The 19,819-nt window shown below is 36.8% G+C and overlaps 1 protein-coding gene across 2 annotated transcripts in view; it reads left to right on the top strand.

Annotated features, from left to right (window-relative positions):
- Positions 1–19,301, top strand: part of LOC124709160 (SEC14-like protein 1) — a 222,414-nt gene extending 203,113 nt beyond the window's left edge. Inside the window, exons 10-18 of one of the 2 annotated variants that reach the window (XM_047240820.1) lie at positions 2,797–2,934; positions 5,885–6,005; positions 8,303–8,421; positions 9,335–9,409; positions 14,795–14,920; positions 15,054–15,183; positions 15,260–15,402; positions 17,530–17,675; positions 17,779–19,301. In XM_047240820.1, the coding sequence (XP_047096776.1) occupies positions 2,797–2,934; positions 5,885–6,005; positions 8,303–8,421; positions 9,335–9,409; positions 14,795–14,920; positions 15,054–15,183; positions 15,260–15,402; positions 17,530–17,675; positions 17,779–17,866 (1,086 nt within the window). In that variant the 3' untranslated portion in view covers positions 17,867–19,301. The remainder of the gene's footprint in view (positions 1–2,796; positions 2,935–5,884; positions 6,006–8,302; positions 8,422–9,334; positions 9,410–14,794; positions 14,921–15,053; positions 15,184–15,259; positions 15,403–17,529; positions 17,676–17,778) is intronic. The other variant, XM_047240821.1, reaches the window with a different exon arrangement.
- Positions 19,302–19,819: the final 518 nt, after the last annotated feature.

Here is a 19,819-nt window from a genome sequence, read left to right as displayed (position 1 = left end):
GATTGTATAATGGAAACAGTCATTGTGATTTTTCTAGATTTGTTTAAGGCCTTTGACACTGTGGATCACACAATAGTTTGGATAAAAGTAGGCCTTAGACAAGCCTAGAAAAATCCCAATTACTGTTTCCATTGTACAACTTGTTTAGCAGTACACAGCAAAAAGTTACTGTGGGCACTATTAGAGGAGTAGCATTAAATTTCTTAACTACTCAGCTCCAAGATAGAAGACAGTATGTCAAACTGTCTTATAAGGATGACTGTAAGATCCTAATAGTAAAATCGGCTCACAATTCGTCTGCAGCTTGTGGTCTAGTGGCTACTATTGCTGCCTCTGGACCACGAGCTCCCAGGTTTGATTCCTGGCCGGGTTGGGGATTTTCTTTGCCCAGGGATGGTGTTCGTGTTATCATAATAATAATAATAATAATCATTCGTGATAGTGGCTAGATTGGACTGTGTAAAAATTGAGACTTCATACTGGCACTGATACACACAGTTGAGTGCCCCACAAACCAAATATCATCATCAGCACACAATTCTCTCAACTGTGGAATCCCTCAGGGTAGTGTTCTTGGCCTTTTTGTTTCTTGTGTATGTTAGTGACAAAGCACATCTGTAAAACTCAAAGCTAGTTAACTGAACTGATGATAAATCATTCATTAGCTGGAGCCATACTGAGCAGCTAGCATTCTAAAATCATAAAGAGAACTTTGAACAGAAGACAGATTATCTAACCATGAATAAACTTAACATTGAATGGGAAGAAGAATGTTGTCATGGTTTTTGTTAAATTATAACCAATCTCAAGTGGACATAAATATTGAACCACTATCTAAAGCTGAAACATTCAATAAACATAACTTTGTAGGCATTGTGATTGATTACACATCATACATGGAAGGAGCGTGTCACCTACAGCTGTAAAAACATTAGCTGCAATATTTACTTACCAAAACATCTCATAAAATATAACAATCCCTCTTGGCTTTAAACAGGTATACTCTGGATTAATCCACTCAGATTTGCAATATGGGATTGAAATTTGGTGTGGGGTACCCACAATCTACGGGGATAGGATTTTCAGGCTTCAGAAGAGAGCAGTTAGGATAATTAATAATACAAGCTAACTGTCCTGTAGGGACTACCTCATCAAGTTTAATTTAGTGTCTGTGTACTGATTGTACATCCTTAACACAATTGTGTTTGTAAAAGATTGGTAGTACTACTTTTGAATATTACTTTATATTGGTGACGGTAAATGTTTTATCTAGTAGTCTCTAAATTGCTACTTGCATATATTTATTATAAGTATGAGGTATAATCGGAAAGTAATGGGAATTTTCTAATTTCGCAGGCGTTATACGTCCAATTTCCAATATCTTTTTTTATCTTGTTGGTACACATGTTCATGATGTATGTTTGCATTTTTAGCTGTTTTGAATATTTAGTTTATTGTTGGCAGTTTGAAAGGTTATACATGTTTTTGAGTGCTTGGAAATTTATACTTTCAGAGAAGATGGATGAAAGAATTTGCATCAAATTTTGCTTGAAAAATGGAATAAAGTGCAGCACTGCATTCAGAATGTTGACTGTGGCGTTTGGTAAATCTACTATGAGTAAGGCAAGAGTCTGAGTGGTATAAACATTTCAAAGAGGGTTGAGAAGACAATGAATGTGGCGGCTGCCCTAACTCGTCAGTTGCTGACACCAGTATGGAAGAAGTAAAGAAACTGGTTTTGGAAACTTGCCGAATCACCATCAGAGGGGTTGCTAATAATGTCAACATATCTTTTGGCTCATACACAGCAATTTTTTCAGATTTTTGGGTATGAAACTTGTAGCAGCGGAGTTTGTTTCAAAATTGTTGAATTTTGACCAAAAATGATGTTCCTTAGACATCACTCGGGAATTTGCAGAACGAAGTCAACAACAATCCAAAACTTTTAAAGAAGGCTATAACAGGGAACGAAATATGTGTGTATGGGTATGACATCGAACCGAAGACCCAGTTGTCCCAGTGTAAACTGCCTGAAGTGCCAAATCCACAAAAAAAGTTTGAAAAATTCCACCACATAAGGTGGTTCTTCCTGCTATTACAATGGGATAGTGCATCATGAGTTCCTGCCTTATGGTCGTACAGTCAGTAAGGAATATGTGCTGTTTTCATCCAAAGAAAATGACCAGAAGTATGGCAAAACCACTCGTGGAAATTGCATTGTGATAATGCTCCCACTCTCACCTTAAGGCTTGTCTGTGATTTTCAGGCAAAAGACAAAACTGTTATGTTGCCTTAGCCACCATATTTGCCAGACATTCCTGAGGCTGAAGAGAACCATAAAACAATGTTGTTTTGCAATCATGGAAGGAGGGGGGGGGGGACAGAATTGCTGAAGGGACTGAACACCATAACAAAAAGTTGAGTTCCGGAAGTGGTTCCAAAATGGAAAGGTTGCTGGGCCAAGCGTATTATGTCAGAGGAGGATTACAATGAAGGGGACAAAGTTGATGTTGATGGATAAATAAAGCTTGTTGAAGAAAAACAAAAATTCCTGCTACTTTTCGATCTCTCCCCATGTGGTATGGTACAATTGTTCGAAAGGAGCAAAAATAATGATCGGAAATGTTAAATTTTTGTGAACAAATAAAGATGATGATGGGTTTCATCATCATCAGAAAGTTTAAGTAATTTTATTAAAAGAAGCTGCTTAAATGGCAAGATTTATTTTCCTTTTTGAATATTTAAAAAGTAGTGATTTACAGATGTACATTGTCATTGTGTTCCCATTGTATACAGACACTGCATGTTTGTGAAGAGGGTCTGCAGCTTATGGAAGAAGCTACAAGAACTCAAGGAAAGCCAGTATCAACATGGTCCTTACTTGTTGATCTTGAAGGACTCAACATGAGGCATCTTTGGCGTCCAGGCGTGAAGGTAAGGATCAATAACTGGTACCCCTGCACTACTTGTGTAATGCCTACAGGTACCGTCTTGATACTTCAGCTGATAACAGTAGTGACAGTGGTTTACTACTACTGTTATTATAATTATGTACAAAAGGTTCTGGTTGAGAATTAAGGATTATTTAGGAATAAAGGATACACACCTAAAGGCAGATGGGCTGCGTCGTCGATAGGTACACAAACGAAAGCTACAGAGATTCGCTAGCTTCTGGAATAACTTCGTTTTTCAAGCTGGTAGGAAAAAAACATGTAAAAACACACCACACACACACACACACACACACACACACACACACACACACACACACACACACACACACAAAAATTGGGTGGGGGACCAATGAGTTTCCTTAGCCTTAGCACAGGAAGGTTATGGAGCAAAGGATGTGCTATGAGGATAGTTCCCATCTGTGCATTTCAGAAAGGGTTGGGGTGGTGGGGGTGGGGTGGGGGGGTGGGGCGGGGAGTATTCACATTACACAGGTCGTGAAGCAGCCATTGAAATCTTGCCTGTTGTGCCAGGTGGGTGGTCGACCTTGTTATTGGCAACAGTTTGGCAGTTACCATTTATTCGTGGAATGTTGGTGGGTGCATTTTGGAGGATGTGGTAGGTTGAAAGTCAACTAGGCAAAGTCTGGGTGCTCTGAGGGGTTGCCAAGGAGGAACACTGTGGGTAGGATGGGGGTTGGACAGTGGTGCCCCAAGGTGGGAGTAGGATGTCAGCAGGCTGGATAGCTTTAGGAAGTGATGTCTGGAATGTCCTAGGAGTGGGAGTGTCAGGATTTCAATTAGGGTGATGAGGTATAGGTAGTGGGGATTGCATAGTAACAGTATTTTGTGGAGGGAGTGGAAATTGTTGTTGTAGGACCAGATTTGTGAGGGAAAGGGACCAGTGAATCTGGAAAGATGGCCATTGTGGAAGGAGGAGTGGAATCCAGAAATAGATGTTTTTATGGTTAGGCAATTGAGGGGAATTCCATGGCTTAGGCAGCATTAAAGGAACAGGATATGGGACAAAGTTTTGGCTAGTGATTGGGAAACTTTTCTGAACTGGTCCAAATAAATGGAGCAGGATTTCATTAGGAGGAGGGGGGGAGGAGTCAGTGCTGGGCAAAAAAATTTGCATTGGAAGTTGCAAATAAATAAACGTGTCAGATGGTTGTAGGGATAGTTGAATAACTTTGACAGGTGTAAGGAATTGAAGGAATTGTGTTAGGAGCAAGGGGTAGTATTGTGGGGTATATCTGATCATGCATGATATATCACCATGCGCATGAAATACATTCGCTCACACGTGATTTGTTGTCATGTGTCAGAGCCAAAGAGGAAACAAGAACAGGCAGACCAGGAGTAATATATGGGGGGGATTTTGAGTTGCTAGAAGTGCGTTACACTGCTATTGAGAATCACACAGCATGTACAGCTGTTGTAATGGACACAGGTGATTATACAGGATATAATAAGTCTCATGCAACCATGTGTGACACATCTGCAGCGATGACGACTCCCACACCCAGCATGTTGAAGGCCTCACAAATGCCTTTGCAGCCAGGCAACACCATCCAGACCTAATTCACAAACAGATCTTCCATGCCATATCCTCACACAAACCTGATCTTCACATCCATCCCAAGAACCAACCACAAAGAAGCTCTCCCCAGTCGACCAGTACCACCTCATGTTGTAAAGACTGAACCACGTCCTTCGTCATGGCTTTCATTATCAATCTTCATGCCCTGAAAAGGGGGAAATTCTACCAAAGATACTTCCAGCCCCTCCCAAAGTGGTATTCCGCTGCCCACCCAACCTCCACAACATCTTAGTCTTTCCCTATGTCACACCCTACCCCAATCCCTGGCCACAGGGATTGTACCCCTGTGGAAGACCCAGATGCAAGACCTGCCCAATGCACCCATCCAGCACCACCTACTGCAGTCCTGCCACAGGTTATCCTATCCCATCAGAGGCCATGCCACCTGTGAAAGCAGCTGTGTTATATAACTTCTGTGCTGCAACCACTGCCCAGCATTTTAAATTGGTATGACAGCCAACTAGCTGTCAACTAGAATGAATTGCCACTGCCAAACTGTTCCCAAAACCAAAATGGACCACTCAGTGGCACAACATGCAAGATTTCGATGGCTACTTCACATCCATACCACCACCACCACCACCACCACCCCCTTTCATGAGCTGCACAGATGGGAGCTATCCTCAGTGGAAGTAAAATTCAGTATGAATACATACTTTGGAGATGATCGTAATAGTGTATCTTCAAAGACACTGTATATGTATGGAGTGTTTTAAACTAAAAGAGACTGCTCATGTCTGTGATTCTCTATTTTTGGGGAAGGCTGGGTGGTTTCCTAATAATTTGTTTTATGTAACTCAAAATGCACCACGTGTTTGAGACAGTCCCACAAAACCTTGAACTATTAATTGAAGAGATGATGAACATTAACCACAGATTTGCTGGTTTTAAAATTATGCTCCCCTATAAAAGACACAGTGTTTCCTAGTTCGTTGTGCAGTGGCTACTGAAAGAGCAAAGTCAGCACTGGTGGTGGGAACTGCCTATTTCCCTCACATGGAACATGTCACTCATTTGAAAACCATTTGTTTCTCATGCTCTTCACTGGAGCCAAACATTCTAAAGCTGTATAGAATATGATGATTTATGCTTTCTGTAAGCAAGTCAGTAGTATCACATGAAATAAATTTGTTAAAATTTTCTTTTTGTGTAACTTAATCTGTTTCACTGGACAAGACATTAATGCAAAGACATTAAAAAAATACGTGTTGATTAATTTCATGTATATTTGAGTGAATGTGCTAGATATGTTGTTCTGTAAAAAAAAAAAAAAAAAAAAGATACCTGTTGTTGCAGTTCGCACCTAATATCATCTCCTTAAATTTTCCAGGCCCTTTTAAGAATAATAGAAATAGTGGAAGCTAACTATCCAGAGACAATGGGTAGAGTCCTCATTATAAGAGCACCACGTGTTTTTCCGATTTTGTGGACAATTGTTGGTACTTTCATAGGTATGTTTATATCTTGTCATTGCTGTTTTTTGTTTGTTTTTGTTTCGGATAAATTGTTGTACATTTAAGCAGTGCTGTATGAACTAACTATAAAGTTAATGTCTATGTTTAAAATAAAATACATGTATGATTGCGGAATTGGCTAGTCTTTATTTTACGTAAATATGACCATTTGATTTTTGAGACACCCATTGGTAACAAGATTTTCAACAAGTGTTTGTGTTAAAAATTTATTTTGCATGAGGGTTAATCATTAATTAATGGCAAGAGGAGATAAAATATCTTAATTCAGGTGCTTCTTATACTTGACATTAATATAAAAATGTCCAATGTTTGATTTAAAATTCCTGCCATTCTTAAAAATGGTCATATATTCGACGCCGCGGGAAACCAATCTCTATATGACAACATTAGATTCAATTGGCAGCAGCAGTGCACTGATGTGATGGACATGAGTTGTGGGGATTTGCAAGCTTGTTAACACTCTGTACCCTATGATGTGTCATTGCAGTCTACAGTGCCAGTGAACTTGGATTGAAAGTGATTTGCGTTACCTGCAACAGTACAATGCTTTTGTTAGTAGCTAGTTTCATAATAGAAAAAATAAAAGGTATTTATGATGCGGGCTATAAGTTGAAAAGAATAGCATGTGCAGAAGACCATGGAAACAAAGCAGCTGAGTGTCATTTCAGCCCTCCACCAACAGAAAAAACCATTTGCAGTTGGCATGATAGTAAAGAAGAACTGGAAAAAAAAGAATTAGGAAAACCAAATATTTAAATAGAGAACTGAATGCAAAATGACCAAGAGTAGTGGACGAAGCATTGAAATTGATTCAAGGACACTGTCAAAATGGCACTGGAATTAATACAAAAATGATTCAAGTACACAATCGTAAGAAAGAAAACCAGTGTGGAACCAAGCCAGATAGTGTACATAGATGAAACTCCTCTGATATTTCATGTGCCGAGTAACAAAACTGTTGCAATGAAAGTTGCTAAAACTGCAACAGTAAAACCAAGTGGACATGAAAAAATGCACTACACTGCTGGCTTTTCAAGTTGTGCTGACGGTACTAAACTTAATCCAATGATTTTCAAGCACAAAACATTGCCAAAATCTTCTGAAATACTTCCACCTGTTGTTAATGTACATGACAGGGGTTGGATGGACAAGGCTGGACTGAAATTATGGAATAACAGAGTCTGGGGGGAGAAGAAAAGGAGCTTTATTGGAGTAGAGTTCTCACCTTGTGCTAGATCATTTGAAAAATTAAATGGGTCTGTAAAATGACCTACAGTCAAACAAGTGTTTCAGTGATTAAAATAGTCATGGTCTAGATTGAGAGAAGGCATTATTGTTAAACCTTTTAAGAAGTAATTTTCTCAATGGCAATGAAGATCATCTCATATATGAAGAGGACAACAGTGAAGAAGAAGAAGAAGAAGAAGAAGAAGCAGAAGAAGAAAGTTCAGATGACAATTTTCAGGAATGTTAAAGGTCAGTTTAGTTTTACGGAGTAAGAAATTTTTTTAGTTGGGGTTTACAACCAAGTAATAAAAGTGGTAAAAATGTTATATTTTTTAAAACAATTTTGCTTAAAAATTAAGGTGTGTCGTATAGTCTGTAATGGCTTGTAGTCTGTAAAATAAGGTAATCAAAATAAACTGATTCTCATAATGCAGGTTAATTAGGGTATTGAGAAGAGAAATCATATATTGCACAAAATACAAAGAAATGCTATGCATGCACAAAGAATAAAGTATTTTTGAGAAAGTGAACATACTCAGTTATATGCCTGAGTGATGGAAGTTATATCTTGTAGTGAGTATTGAGTTTAATAACTTGGCATACAATTCCCCACCTTTACTCGGTTTATGATTATAGTACATTTCACTTTTCTGTCTTTTAATCAAATTGTAGTTACGGTATGTTGTTTCCTTTGCAAGTTTGAAACGTTAATCCAGATACATACATAGACAAGTTTAGCTCCTTTCATTAATGTAGTTTTTTGCTTCAGTCATAGACTTAGTTCTATTTCATTTCCTAAATAATATCAGGAAAATTCCAGTGTTGTTGCTATGAATAAGTGAAAGCTGATTTCTTTCACCATCCTCATGCAACTAAGCTTATGCTAAGTCTCGAATGATCTTAGTCAACATGATGTTATACTTTAACCTTCCTTCTTTCCTTCAATTCCAAAAATTATTTTGGCCTATCTTTCTTCTCCTCCAATCCACCCCCTTTTCTTAACAGCACAAGTAGAAATGTTGTTTCTTAATACCATCAATTTACAGATGAAAATACACGTAGCAAGTTCCTTTTCTATGGGGGAAATGACTACCAGGGAGCAGAAGGTCTTGAAAACTGGATTCCAGAGCAGTACATTCCAGACTTCTTAGGTGGCTCATGCAGAGTAAGTATCAAATAATGAAATAACTTGATAACTTGTCTTCATTCATTCTCTCTCTCTCTCTCTCTCTCTCTCTCTCTCTCTCTCTCTCTCTCTCTCTCTGTTGTGTGTGTGTGTGTGTGTGTGTGTGTGTGTGTGTGTGTGTGAACACATGCAGATTTAACATATTGTTTAAAAAATGAACTTAGCACTAAGTTTTAAAATAAGAAAGAGAAATATTTTGTGCAAGTTACTTAAGTGACGCCTGGGTGTTAACTCATTTCACGAAAATGCACTACAGGTTTCTCTTTTCATCTTGTACTAGCTAGAAAGAACATACTCATCCTTACTGCAGACTGTGTTGATGACTTCAGTAAAATACTCTTGCTAATATCACATTGGTTTATTCCTCACATCACAATCTTCTTTTTCATCATGCCTCACAAGTTCTTCATTTTCAGGAGCAGAGGAACAGTGTCATTGTGTTTACACATCTCTCTTTCAAACATGACTCCTCCTTTCTGTCAAGTGCCCATTGGATTTTATATTTCTTCAATAAAAATAAAAATGTATGTACATAATTGTGAAAGATAAATAGCAAGATCTAAGCAAATGCAATATGTTGTTAACCTTGGGTAGTACAAGGACTTTGTCAGAACTTTTACTCAGAACGCAGTCTCAATGAAAATAGTGCACAGTTAGGTTTATATTGTGTACAGCATTTCACTTAACTGAATATAAATTCTGTAAGTAGGTACTTTTGTAAGTTATGAAATAGAATTGTCTGGAATTTTATTCACAAGATGAAGACATTATATTACAGAATTATATTGCAAGGGTACTTCAGCAAATTAGCATTTCTATGTTATGTTTAAGTAACAATCTTTTTTATTGGTAACAGCAAATCAATGTTTTTATTTTATGATGTCTGTGGCAGCCAAACTTCCCAGTCGAGCCAGGATCTGTCCCATTCTCAATGTTCGACACATGGGAAGACTCAACGTATTTTACTGTAAGGAGTTATCCCTGTTTCTTCTGTCAGCGTATTTGCTGTAGAACTCAGTATACGTGTGCTGCTGGTGTTGCTTACATGTTTCAGAAATTTATGTGCTAGGTCACAGTGCTACAGCACCTCATAACCAATCTGAACACACAACTGCAGAATGTGCACAGGGCTTAAATCACGAGATACACCACAGTGAGAGTATTTAATTTCCTGTATGCTTTTATGTTCTTCCATTATGCTCATAACTGTTTCAGTAGCCAGAAATTGTAGGCTAGTTTGTTACTTGTCTTTACTCGCATCATAATTCAGCGAACACATTTACACCTATTAATCTACCAAAGCAGTCCCAATAGATGTGTTGCTAATAAGTTCATGAACAATTTGTAAGTAACCAGTAGATCCTCCCCCCCCCCCCCCCCCTCCCCCTCCCATCAACCTCGGAACTATTGATCTGCATTAGTTTTGCAATTGCTGGCATATTCAGTATGTACCTTAAATGTTTAATTAATCTCTGTGAGCAAGCTGTGTCATTAAGAGGCTACAATTAATATTTAATAAGACAGGTATTTAAATTCCAGTTGGACCATTTTGTTTTTGCAGTTTCCCTTAAAGATGTGAGGTATTTCTGTGATCTTTCTTTAGTTAAGGCTATGTTTAATTTCTTTCTGTGTCGTCTGTCTATTGAACTGGTACACTGCCAAATGACCTCACTGCTAACAGTGTGTTAAATTCCAACCAATCCACAGTGAGAGACGATGCAGGGGTTAGCACTCTGGAGTCGCATTCAGGAGCAAGCTTCAAATACCCATCCAGCAATCCTGATTTATATTTTTAGAAGTTGATCTAAATTATTGTACATGTCAGAACGGTTCATTTGAAAAAGACATTAATTTCCAGCCCATACTTGCTCTAGCAGGGCATGTTCTGTCTCTTATAACAACATTGCCACTGTACTGTTAAACCTGCATCTCCTCCTCCTCCTCCTCGTGTGTGTGTGTGTGTGTGTGTGTGTGTGTGTGTGTGTGTGTTCTAAAGAAAAACATGTTTAGTTTTCTGTGCATCTTTCTTTCTTTGTTACCGCGAGGATATAAAAGGAAAAAAAGTTCACTTTTCTGTGTTGCTTCAAATAATCTGTTGTTTCAGCATAGTAACTCATCAGAAATTGTGAAGCAATTTTTCCATTTTTTTCAATACTGAATGTGACATTCACTAATGTAACAAAATCTCTCAAGAATGTCCTTTTAGCTGCAGCCGTTAGTCTTCTAACATAGAAAGTAGGAGATATCTTCATTACCTTGTCATTTCCATTGTTTGGTAAAAGTGCAGCAAACTAGGTTACTTCAGCACATATTATCTTCTAAGATGTCACTACATTTGATACATAGCAAAAATCTTAAAACAGATTATCTGTCTTTGATAGTCTGTGCTGACTGTAATTTCTTTTAAGAGATTCTGTACAAAAGTGAAATGTATTGTTAAGTATCAAATTTTGATGTCCTTACGGTCATAAGATTTATTTTGAAATGAATAGCAGTATCAGAAACAACCAAAATGATTTGCAAAATTCTGAATCATGTCAGGTTTTCCCACAAGTAAAGAAAATAGTACAAATTAAGTTTCTTTTTTTTCCCACAGCATAGCTATATTGTGAAACTGCTAAATCAACAGAAGGCTCGTGTAAGAATTAGCCACACAGATGTTTAAAAACAAACATTCGTTAACATTTACTTTGTGGACCTTTTTCGATTGGCTTTGGTATTCTTCTGTACAGTTTCTTTTCAACAGCCAATGATACTGTACTATCACCTGTACATATCTTCATATATCTTTTTCAACACTTCAGTAGCCTTATGGAAACACTTGCCATATTCTTTCATAAAATCACAAAAATTCTCAGGAAAATAATTTAGGTGAGCATGAATAAAGTGAACTTTGATACTCTTGTTCCAGTTAAATAGTTTGTAAGATTATCATCTCTGTGACTGAAATGATGTAATTTGCAGCCTTAGTGTTTCCCAGAATATGCTGTACCACATTTCTGAATGGAGTCCATACTCACAGTTTGCATTCACTAGTAGTTTATTCTTATACAAAGCCTGCTGTTAATCTTTATATTTCTAGGCCTAGAAAATGCAAGCTTTAATTTTTCAGACATGATTGATCCAAACTTAATCGCAGTCTGCTCTAAACATCCACTGTCTTTGCTAAAATCTGTCGCAGATTGTATCATTAAGTTAAGTTTGAACTGTAAAGGTGGGAACTGTTTGGCAATTTTTTTTCAGTATATCTTATCAGTTGTTGCACAGTCTGAACCGAGGCAGATTCTGGTGGGAACGGAATTGGGGGTTTGGCACTGTATCGTGAAATGAAGTGACAGAGATGGTCTCACTGTGAAGCACTGGTCTCAAGCTAGATTTAGTTTTATGATGAACAATTTTAAGCTAACTGGTACTAATCTGATGCACCATCTTCACAGTGAAGTAGCTCCTGTGGTTCATTTGAACATGCTGCACGAAATGGCATTGATTCCTTGTTTACACTTTTTCAGTTCTAAAATCTTTCAGCACATACATATCCCAGTTGTTTGGTAAGCCAAAGCTTTGAACTAATCAGCTAGTTTAATCCTGAAGTTATGAAAATGATTATTTCATCAGATGGGGATATAGCTTTTAGAAGTAGTGTACACAGTATAGATACAGTGTGTTTCTAAAAACTGAAGAAGTAACTTGTAGATACCATAAGCAACTTTTAGGTTTTTGTGGCAGTTTATATGGATGTGACAAAATTAGAATCTATGTTTAAATGCAAAGTTTTGCCACATTTATTCACAAAAGAAATCGGTAAGGAGATATATTTTGTTCTAATGTCACAAACACTATCACTGAAACTAAGTAATATTGATAATCATTAGTAATGAAACATTTAATATATATTGGTGATGATGTGAGAAGAACATAACCATTACTCCACCTCGGCTGCATATTGTTAAAGTTGTTTATGGGCTTAAAGTAGACTTCATGTGTTAGAAACATGATAGTAATGCTACTAACAATTTCATGTGGACACATTTTGAATGTTGTTTAATGTTTTAGAATTTGTGTTCACTATATTTTCAAAAACACAGTGTTGTAGCCTCTCTCTCTCTCTCTCTCTCTCTCTCTCTCTCTCTCTCTCTCTCTCTCTCTCTCTCTGTGTGTGTGTGTGTGTGTGTGTGTGTGTGTGTGTGTGTGTGTGTGTGGGCGCAGGTGCGTGCGCACATGTTTGTTTGTTTGTTTGTTTTAGTTAGTTTTATTTGTTTAAGACAGTATAATTTATAGTGAAACTCATTTAATATGACACCCATTCTAAGGCTCTTCAGCTATTATATTGTGTGGAACGAAACTACACTGTGTATAGTGTTTTCAAAGCAAAACAGTCCTTTACCAGTCACAGTTAAGCCAAACTGAAACTCATTACTCATGAGTAAAATTAAATTTCATAATCAGAGCAAACTAATGATGACTAATGGTGTATAACAAGTTGCAGATTGTTTAAAATATAAATATTTGTGGAAGGCTTAGTTTTCATCTCTGTTGTACATGTACTGTGTCCTGTGTTGCAGATCTATGATTTGCGTATTATCTAAATTCCATTCAGATATGACAGTTTCTTTCTATAAAATATGAAGCATCTTTTTTAAGTAAGGTCCATTTGAACATAAATACACAATGAAAGACTATTTCAAAAAAGTAAATTTATTTTCAGAAAGTACATACTTCGCTGTATTTTTCGACATAGTTGCCAAGTTTGTTGAAACATGTATCATACCTCTCAACCAATTTTAAAATACTCTCTTCATAAAAACTTGCCGCCTGCTCCGATAACCAAGAGCTCACTGCCATTTTCACGTCGTCGTCGTCATTGTAACGGTTGACACTGAGGTGTTGTTTGAGGTGGAGGAACAGATGGTAATTGCTCAGCGCAAGATCAGGACTGTAGGGTGGATGGTCTAAAACTTCCCAGCCAGAACTGTCCAATAAATCGCTGGTCTGACCTGCAGTGTGAGATCTTGTATTGTCTTGGAGAAGGACAATTCCCTTTGTCAGCATGCCATGTCTTTTGTTTTGAATCACTCTGCATAGCTTTCTCAGGGTTTAGCAGTGTGCTTCTGCATTGATAGTGGTTCCTTGTTGCATTAAGTCAACCAACAAAACACCATGCCTATCCCACAATGTGAAACCCATGTTTCGTTTCCAGTTACGATCTGACTCAAGAAGCCACCACCTTCTTCATGATAATGAGTCAAGAACTTCATTGCACGCTCAGATCTTTGGTTTTTGTGGTTCTCTGTTAGGAGTTTTGGGACCCAATGGGAGCACAGTTTCCTAAACTTTAGGTGTTCAGGAACAATGTTATAAAGCACTGATCTCGGCATGCCAGGCAATTTATTTGAGAGACCTGTTATTGTGAAGCACCTGTTCTCACGAATCCTCACTTCAACTGAAGCCACCATATCATCTGTAATCAAAGAAGGGCGACTGGAGCAGTCCTCATCATGGACGTTGTCATGGCCATCTTTGAATTCTCGTACCCACTTATGCACTTTGCTTTCGCTGATAACGGTATCATCGTACAATTCACAAATCTGTCAATGAATTTCTGTAGCAGACAGGTTCCTTGCTGACAAAAACTGTATCACTGAGTGAACCTCACATGCGGTGAGTGAGTTGATAGTCTTAAACATTTTAAAAGCACAGAACTGAACCGTGCAGGTTAGCTGCAGAGCTGAAACTGAGCACAGCTGTTCCCAAGGCACGCCAGTACACGACGCATGCGCTCGTTGCCGTATGTGCGTGAACTGCTAGTGTCTACAACAAAACAGACCTTACTTAAAAACATGCCCCATAAAATAATGCAAATAAAGGCCTTCTTTTTAACTGCAGCTGTTTCTAGGACTTGTTTGTGAAGGGTACCAAAATCAGTCATATACAAAATCATAACAAAACTTCACCACTCACCAGATGTAAATCCAATGATTTATAATTTAAAAAAATAACAACAAGCATTATATTGGAAGTTTCAATGTTATTTGATTAAAAAATAAATGGATAAAGAAAAGGAAACAGAGAGGGAGGCTATGTGACCCCTCTTCAGTTTGGACTACAAGTGACATGTCTCTTCCCTTTGGCTGCTTCAGATACTGGACAAAATTTACATATGTTAATAGTGTGTGGAAGTGGAGTAATCATTGACACACTTTTTTAATTAATTGTTTGGATAATTGCATCTCACCTTTTATGAGAACTGCAATTTATAATGTGAGAAATTTTGTTTTTATGTAAGTAGCATTTAGAATGCATTATTAAAATACTTTGTTAGTAAATTAATCTGATGTTGATTGTACACTTCCAGACGATGGTTCAGGAAGGTGGCCTAGTACCAAAATCATTATACATGTCGGAGGAAGAATTGGGAAAGGAAGGCTGTCCTCTTACTGAGGACAGCATATATCACTGTGTCACCTTAGGCAGAGGGCAGGTAAGCAGAATCTTTCATATTGGTGTCAGGAAGGGCAGTTGTTTGTAGCTGAACATAATTCAAGTTATCATGTCTTCTTATTTAATTTTTTGAAAAGTTACATGTATCATTAGAAGATTAAACTTTTTTTTAGGTTCATGAAGTACTGATATCAAATGATGATCCGGGAAGTGTAATCACTTGGGATTTTGATGTAATGAGGCAGGATGTAATGTTCACAGTCTACAGAACTCGTGTTCCCGTGATGTTACATACTGCTACAGGTATAATACAGAATGTGATAAGTTGATGACATTACTTCTTATTTGGATCTTGCATTTATACATCTGACTCTCACAGGTCCTCTGCAGACAATTCAGCAAATGAATCCTCTAGCAACAGACCCTGAGCATCGGTCAGTTATTGAGAAGAGTTGGCGAGAAGGACAAGATTATTTCAGGGTTGAAGCCCCAGTTGTCTGCCATGATGGTGAAAGTATTCAGGTGAGGAATAAAAAAATGTCAGAAGCACTTAATAGTTTTTGTTCTGTGTGTGCTGGAGTGTTTGGTAATATGGTTTGTTAAAATATCCAGGTTCCCACTTTTTGGTATATTTACTGGAGCAGCATTTATTACCAAACTATGATAGTAGAATATTTAAAACATTAGACAAATTAAGTGAATTTTATCCATAGAGGATGCTGTTGAACTCTGTGACTGTTCCTTTATAGGTTGTAGGAAAATTTTCGTTACCAGTTACAATAAAAGATTATTTATTCGTCAAGCGACCGGTTTTGGACTTGTGCCCATCCTCAGGTGTTTATACATTCATGTGCATGTTTATATTGCTGGAGATCACTGTATAAATATAAAGAAAATTATTTGCTGCTGACTAAACAGATACAAGTGGAACAGTTGTAATTGGTGAGGCAGCACTAGTCAAAAATGTATCTGTACTTACGGAAAGATGAAGCATCATTATTATAATTATGCTGTGGTGACAGTTTTTCCACTTAGTTGCACATTTGTTATCATTTTCATGTCCATATTTCAGTTTTATAAAATTTAGCTGTGTATTTCACTATTGCAATGTGCACTCGTGGAATACACTGTGTTTAGATACAAACATAAGGGCTATGGTCAAAGAACTTAAATGTAGGAGGTGTAAAGATGTTGCTTGTACAGAAACATGTAGGTTATGGACAAAGAACTTAGCCAAAGGAAGAGCAAGGATGTTGCACATATAGAAATTTAAAAAGCTATTATAAATTGCGAAGTTTTTTGATCCACATTATGCATTTTTTTAAGCCCGTATGTTTGTATGTAAACACAGTGTATTTCACGAGTGCACGTTGCAATAGTGAAATATGCAGCCAAATTTTATAAAACTGAAATGTGGATGTGATAATGATAACAAATGTGCAACTAAGTGGAAAAACTGTCACCACAGCATAATTGTAATAATGATGCTTCATCTTTATGTTAAGTGCACATATATTTTCGACAAATGTTGCCTTGCCACTTGCAATTGTTCCACTTGTATCTGTTTAGTCACGAGCAAATAATTTTCTTTGTATTTATATACTGATCTCCAACAATATAAATATGTACATAAATGTATAAACACCTGGGGGCACATGCCCGAAACTGGTCATGTGATGAATAAATAATCTTTTATTGTGACTGGTAGCGAAACTTTTTCTACAACCATTAGACAAATTGTTTCTTCCATATGCACTACTTCTCCTTTTAAGCAAAAATCATGTAAACAACTTGTGCTCCTTTGTTTTCTTCCTCAAAGTTGCTTTTAACAGGAAAGCTGTATTTATGGCTATGGGTTTATGATTAGAATACTACTATAGAACTGACTTGTCGTAAACTTCATTATCCTAAAAGTTTTCAATTAAAACTATGTGAACTACTGTCACTGAAGCTTCTCTCCTCACAGTCTCTCACACTCTGTATACCAATGATAACATCTGATTTACCCATTTATTTTAAGCAATTTCGATTCCCATTCAAGGTTTCATTGGCTGTAACAATAAACAAGTTTCATGGTCAGCGAGAGGGGGAAGGAGGAAATGGATAGAGTGAGTAGGGAAGAGAATGTGCAGGCAGATATGGGGAGGGGGAGATGGACAGAGAGTGAGTGGGTGGAGGGAGGTTATGAACAAGGAGAGGACAAGGAGGAGATCAGTGGAGGTGGGAGAGGAGGAGATGGACATAGATAAGGGGAGGAGGATAGCAGAACATATATCAAAGTCCCATACATACGTAGCAATTGTGAAGCACTGTCGGGTTTGCTAGTGTGATATAAAAGGAACATATGCAGCATGGATAACATGAGCTTATGAGTAAGCATAAACCTAAATAGGTTACAACAAACTAATGTATCTTACCAGTTTGCAGTTGAAACATTTGCAGTTGAAACACTGTACAGTCTATTTGTGTGTGCTGAGTGCAAGGTTTCTTGTCTGTACTATGACTCTTCATTGTAGAGAAGGAATTGGAAGGACTTGCAGCTCTACAATATACTTTTAATTTCTATTGCTTCATTCTCACTGTTTGTTGAATCATGTTGCACACTTTGCAATTTTAAATAAGAATGATAAATGATTTATATATTTTCAGGGCTCTCATGTCACAAGTCATGTGGGTACATACATCCTCCAGTGGAAATTCCACTGTAATCATCCACTAGATATAATTGATTCAATTACTGCTCATAAAGCCCAGGTCATGTACTACTATGAACAGCTTCGATCATCAGACTACAGGTATTTGAGAGATCGCTTTAGAAATTCATGGTTGGTTGAATGTTTGTACTAAAATCCGTCTTTGAAAAAAGTTTAATAAAATGTTTTGTCTTCATTCTTTCAGAGGTTCTATGTCTAGTCTGCAATCTGCACATAGTGGAATTTCAGGCAAAAGCACTAGATCTGGTACTAGCTCCTGTCCATCAAGATGATGTTATGATAGCAAAAGTGGCCCATCCAAAACATCTTGACACCGTAATGCTGTTGTAGAGGGCAACAATCTCAGGAAAAACACAGTTCATTATTTTAAGTTCGTGTTTTTCTTTTGCATCCATGTTTTTAATTGTAAAGTTATCACTTTGCATGTTACATTATTTGCAGAGATGCCATTTGTATATATGTAGCATAGCTAGTGTGATCTCCTAAAGATACTATATTTTTCTACACTCCTTGCTGGCTCAAGGGGTAAATAGTGCTTCAGAAGCCATCTTTCTCGCCACAGCATGTATATTAGAGTAGCGATGTGAGAGTTTTAATATAAACTGGCTCCTCTTGCATAGCAAAAATTTCAGGTAAATGAATTACCAGTCTAAATGAATTGGTAACTTGCACACACTGTTTCAATAAATGACTCGTAAAATCATTTTACCTTGCTTGTTGCATATGTGCATTTTTTTTTTTATTGAACACATCAGATGTATTTTATATTAAGTTAGTTCCAGGTACAGAAAATAATAGTAGTATTGTGATACATGCTTATTATAGTTATTGACTAGCAGTTATACATAAAAATTTTAGTGCTTGTAATAGAAACAGTTAAGCTTTGCATATTGAAAGACATTATTAATACACAGTGGAAATATTCATTTTTTCAGCAGTTACATGAGAATTTCAACGCATGTTAAAATGTCTGGGAATGTCTTTATGGTGCTGGCATTGTACTGGACGTACATTTTGCTGGAAATTTCCTGCACAGTGATACTTGATCAGTGCTGATAGCATGACAGATTAGTCACCTGTTGTCTTTCTCAAATGACTGCATGTTGTACTTTATTGCAGGATAGGAAGGGATAGTATAAATAGTAAATGGTCGAATAGTATGGTACAAAAATTTTTGAGCATTTTAATCGTAGGTTTAAACAACAAATACCATCACTATGTAATGAGGTACTCGACTTTTTCATTTCTTTGAGCATTAAAAATGTTATGAAATTTCTTTGTGTATACATTTTATTCAGTATTCTCAGCCTATATGTGTGTTTAAATGATGTATGTGTCATATGAGTTGTAAAATTTTTAAAGTTAAACATTGTTTAAATTTCCTTCAGTGGATAAATATAAGTAATATTTTTTTCTGAATTTGACTTCTGGTTCTTGATTATGCGAAAACAGCAACATTTCTATGAAATGCTGCCACATCAGAGGCATAGGAATTTGATTCTAAAAGTCTCTATTAATGTTGATAGAATTTCAAATAAACTTTGAAATAGTAGAACAGAATGTGGTTTAATAACAATAATCAGTTTTTAAGAAATGACTAGAATAATGGCATTTCATTTATGTTCCAATTGAATGCCTTATTGTACAGTCTTTTTAGACTGATATTTATGTTAATATATTTATATAAAAAATTCCTGTCAACAATGTTTATTGTACTTTAACGGATACACCATCTGTTAAATAAATCACATTTAACGGTCAACTGTTTTGTTTTTGTTACATATTTTTTATTCAATGTAGTGGTACTTTTGAATCCACTTGCTTTGTTTGTGCCTTCGTAGTCTCAACATCTTAATTTTCATTATTAGATTGATAGCCAGCAAAATGATCAGCGCAAAAACGCTGTAGTATGTAGTTACATTTTCTTTATGTGGATTTTGGTATGATACATATCACCTGCTGTGTCCAGCTACAGAGGCTGTGGTAGTGGACGGGGATTGTCTTTCATGGAAATGAAATGTAATGAAACACTTTTTGCAGTTGCCTTTTAATTGACAAAATGATTAGACTGCTCTAACATTTGCTACAGACACAGTGCAAACAACAATAAAAATAAAAATATTAGTATTTAGTGAAGAAATTCCAGGATTAATAGCTTTTTTCTCAGTGAATATGATAAATGAAATAAATGTCAGCAATGCATGAAATCAGAAACACTTAATCAA

The sequence above is a fragment of the Schistocerca piceifrons genome, chromosome 1 (genome assembly GCF_021461385.2).
Source record: "Schistocerca piceifrons isolate TAMUIC-IGC-003096 chromosome 1, iqSchPice1.1, whole genome shotgun sequence".
NCBI lineage: Eukaryota > Metazoa > Arthropoda > Insecta > Orthoptera > Acrididae > Schistocerca > Schistocerca piceifrons.
This window is presented reverse-complemented; position numbering and strand designations above follow the sequence as displayed.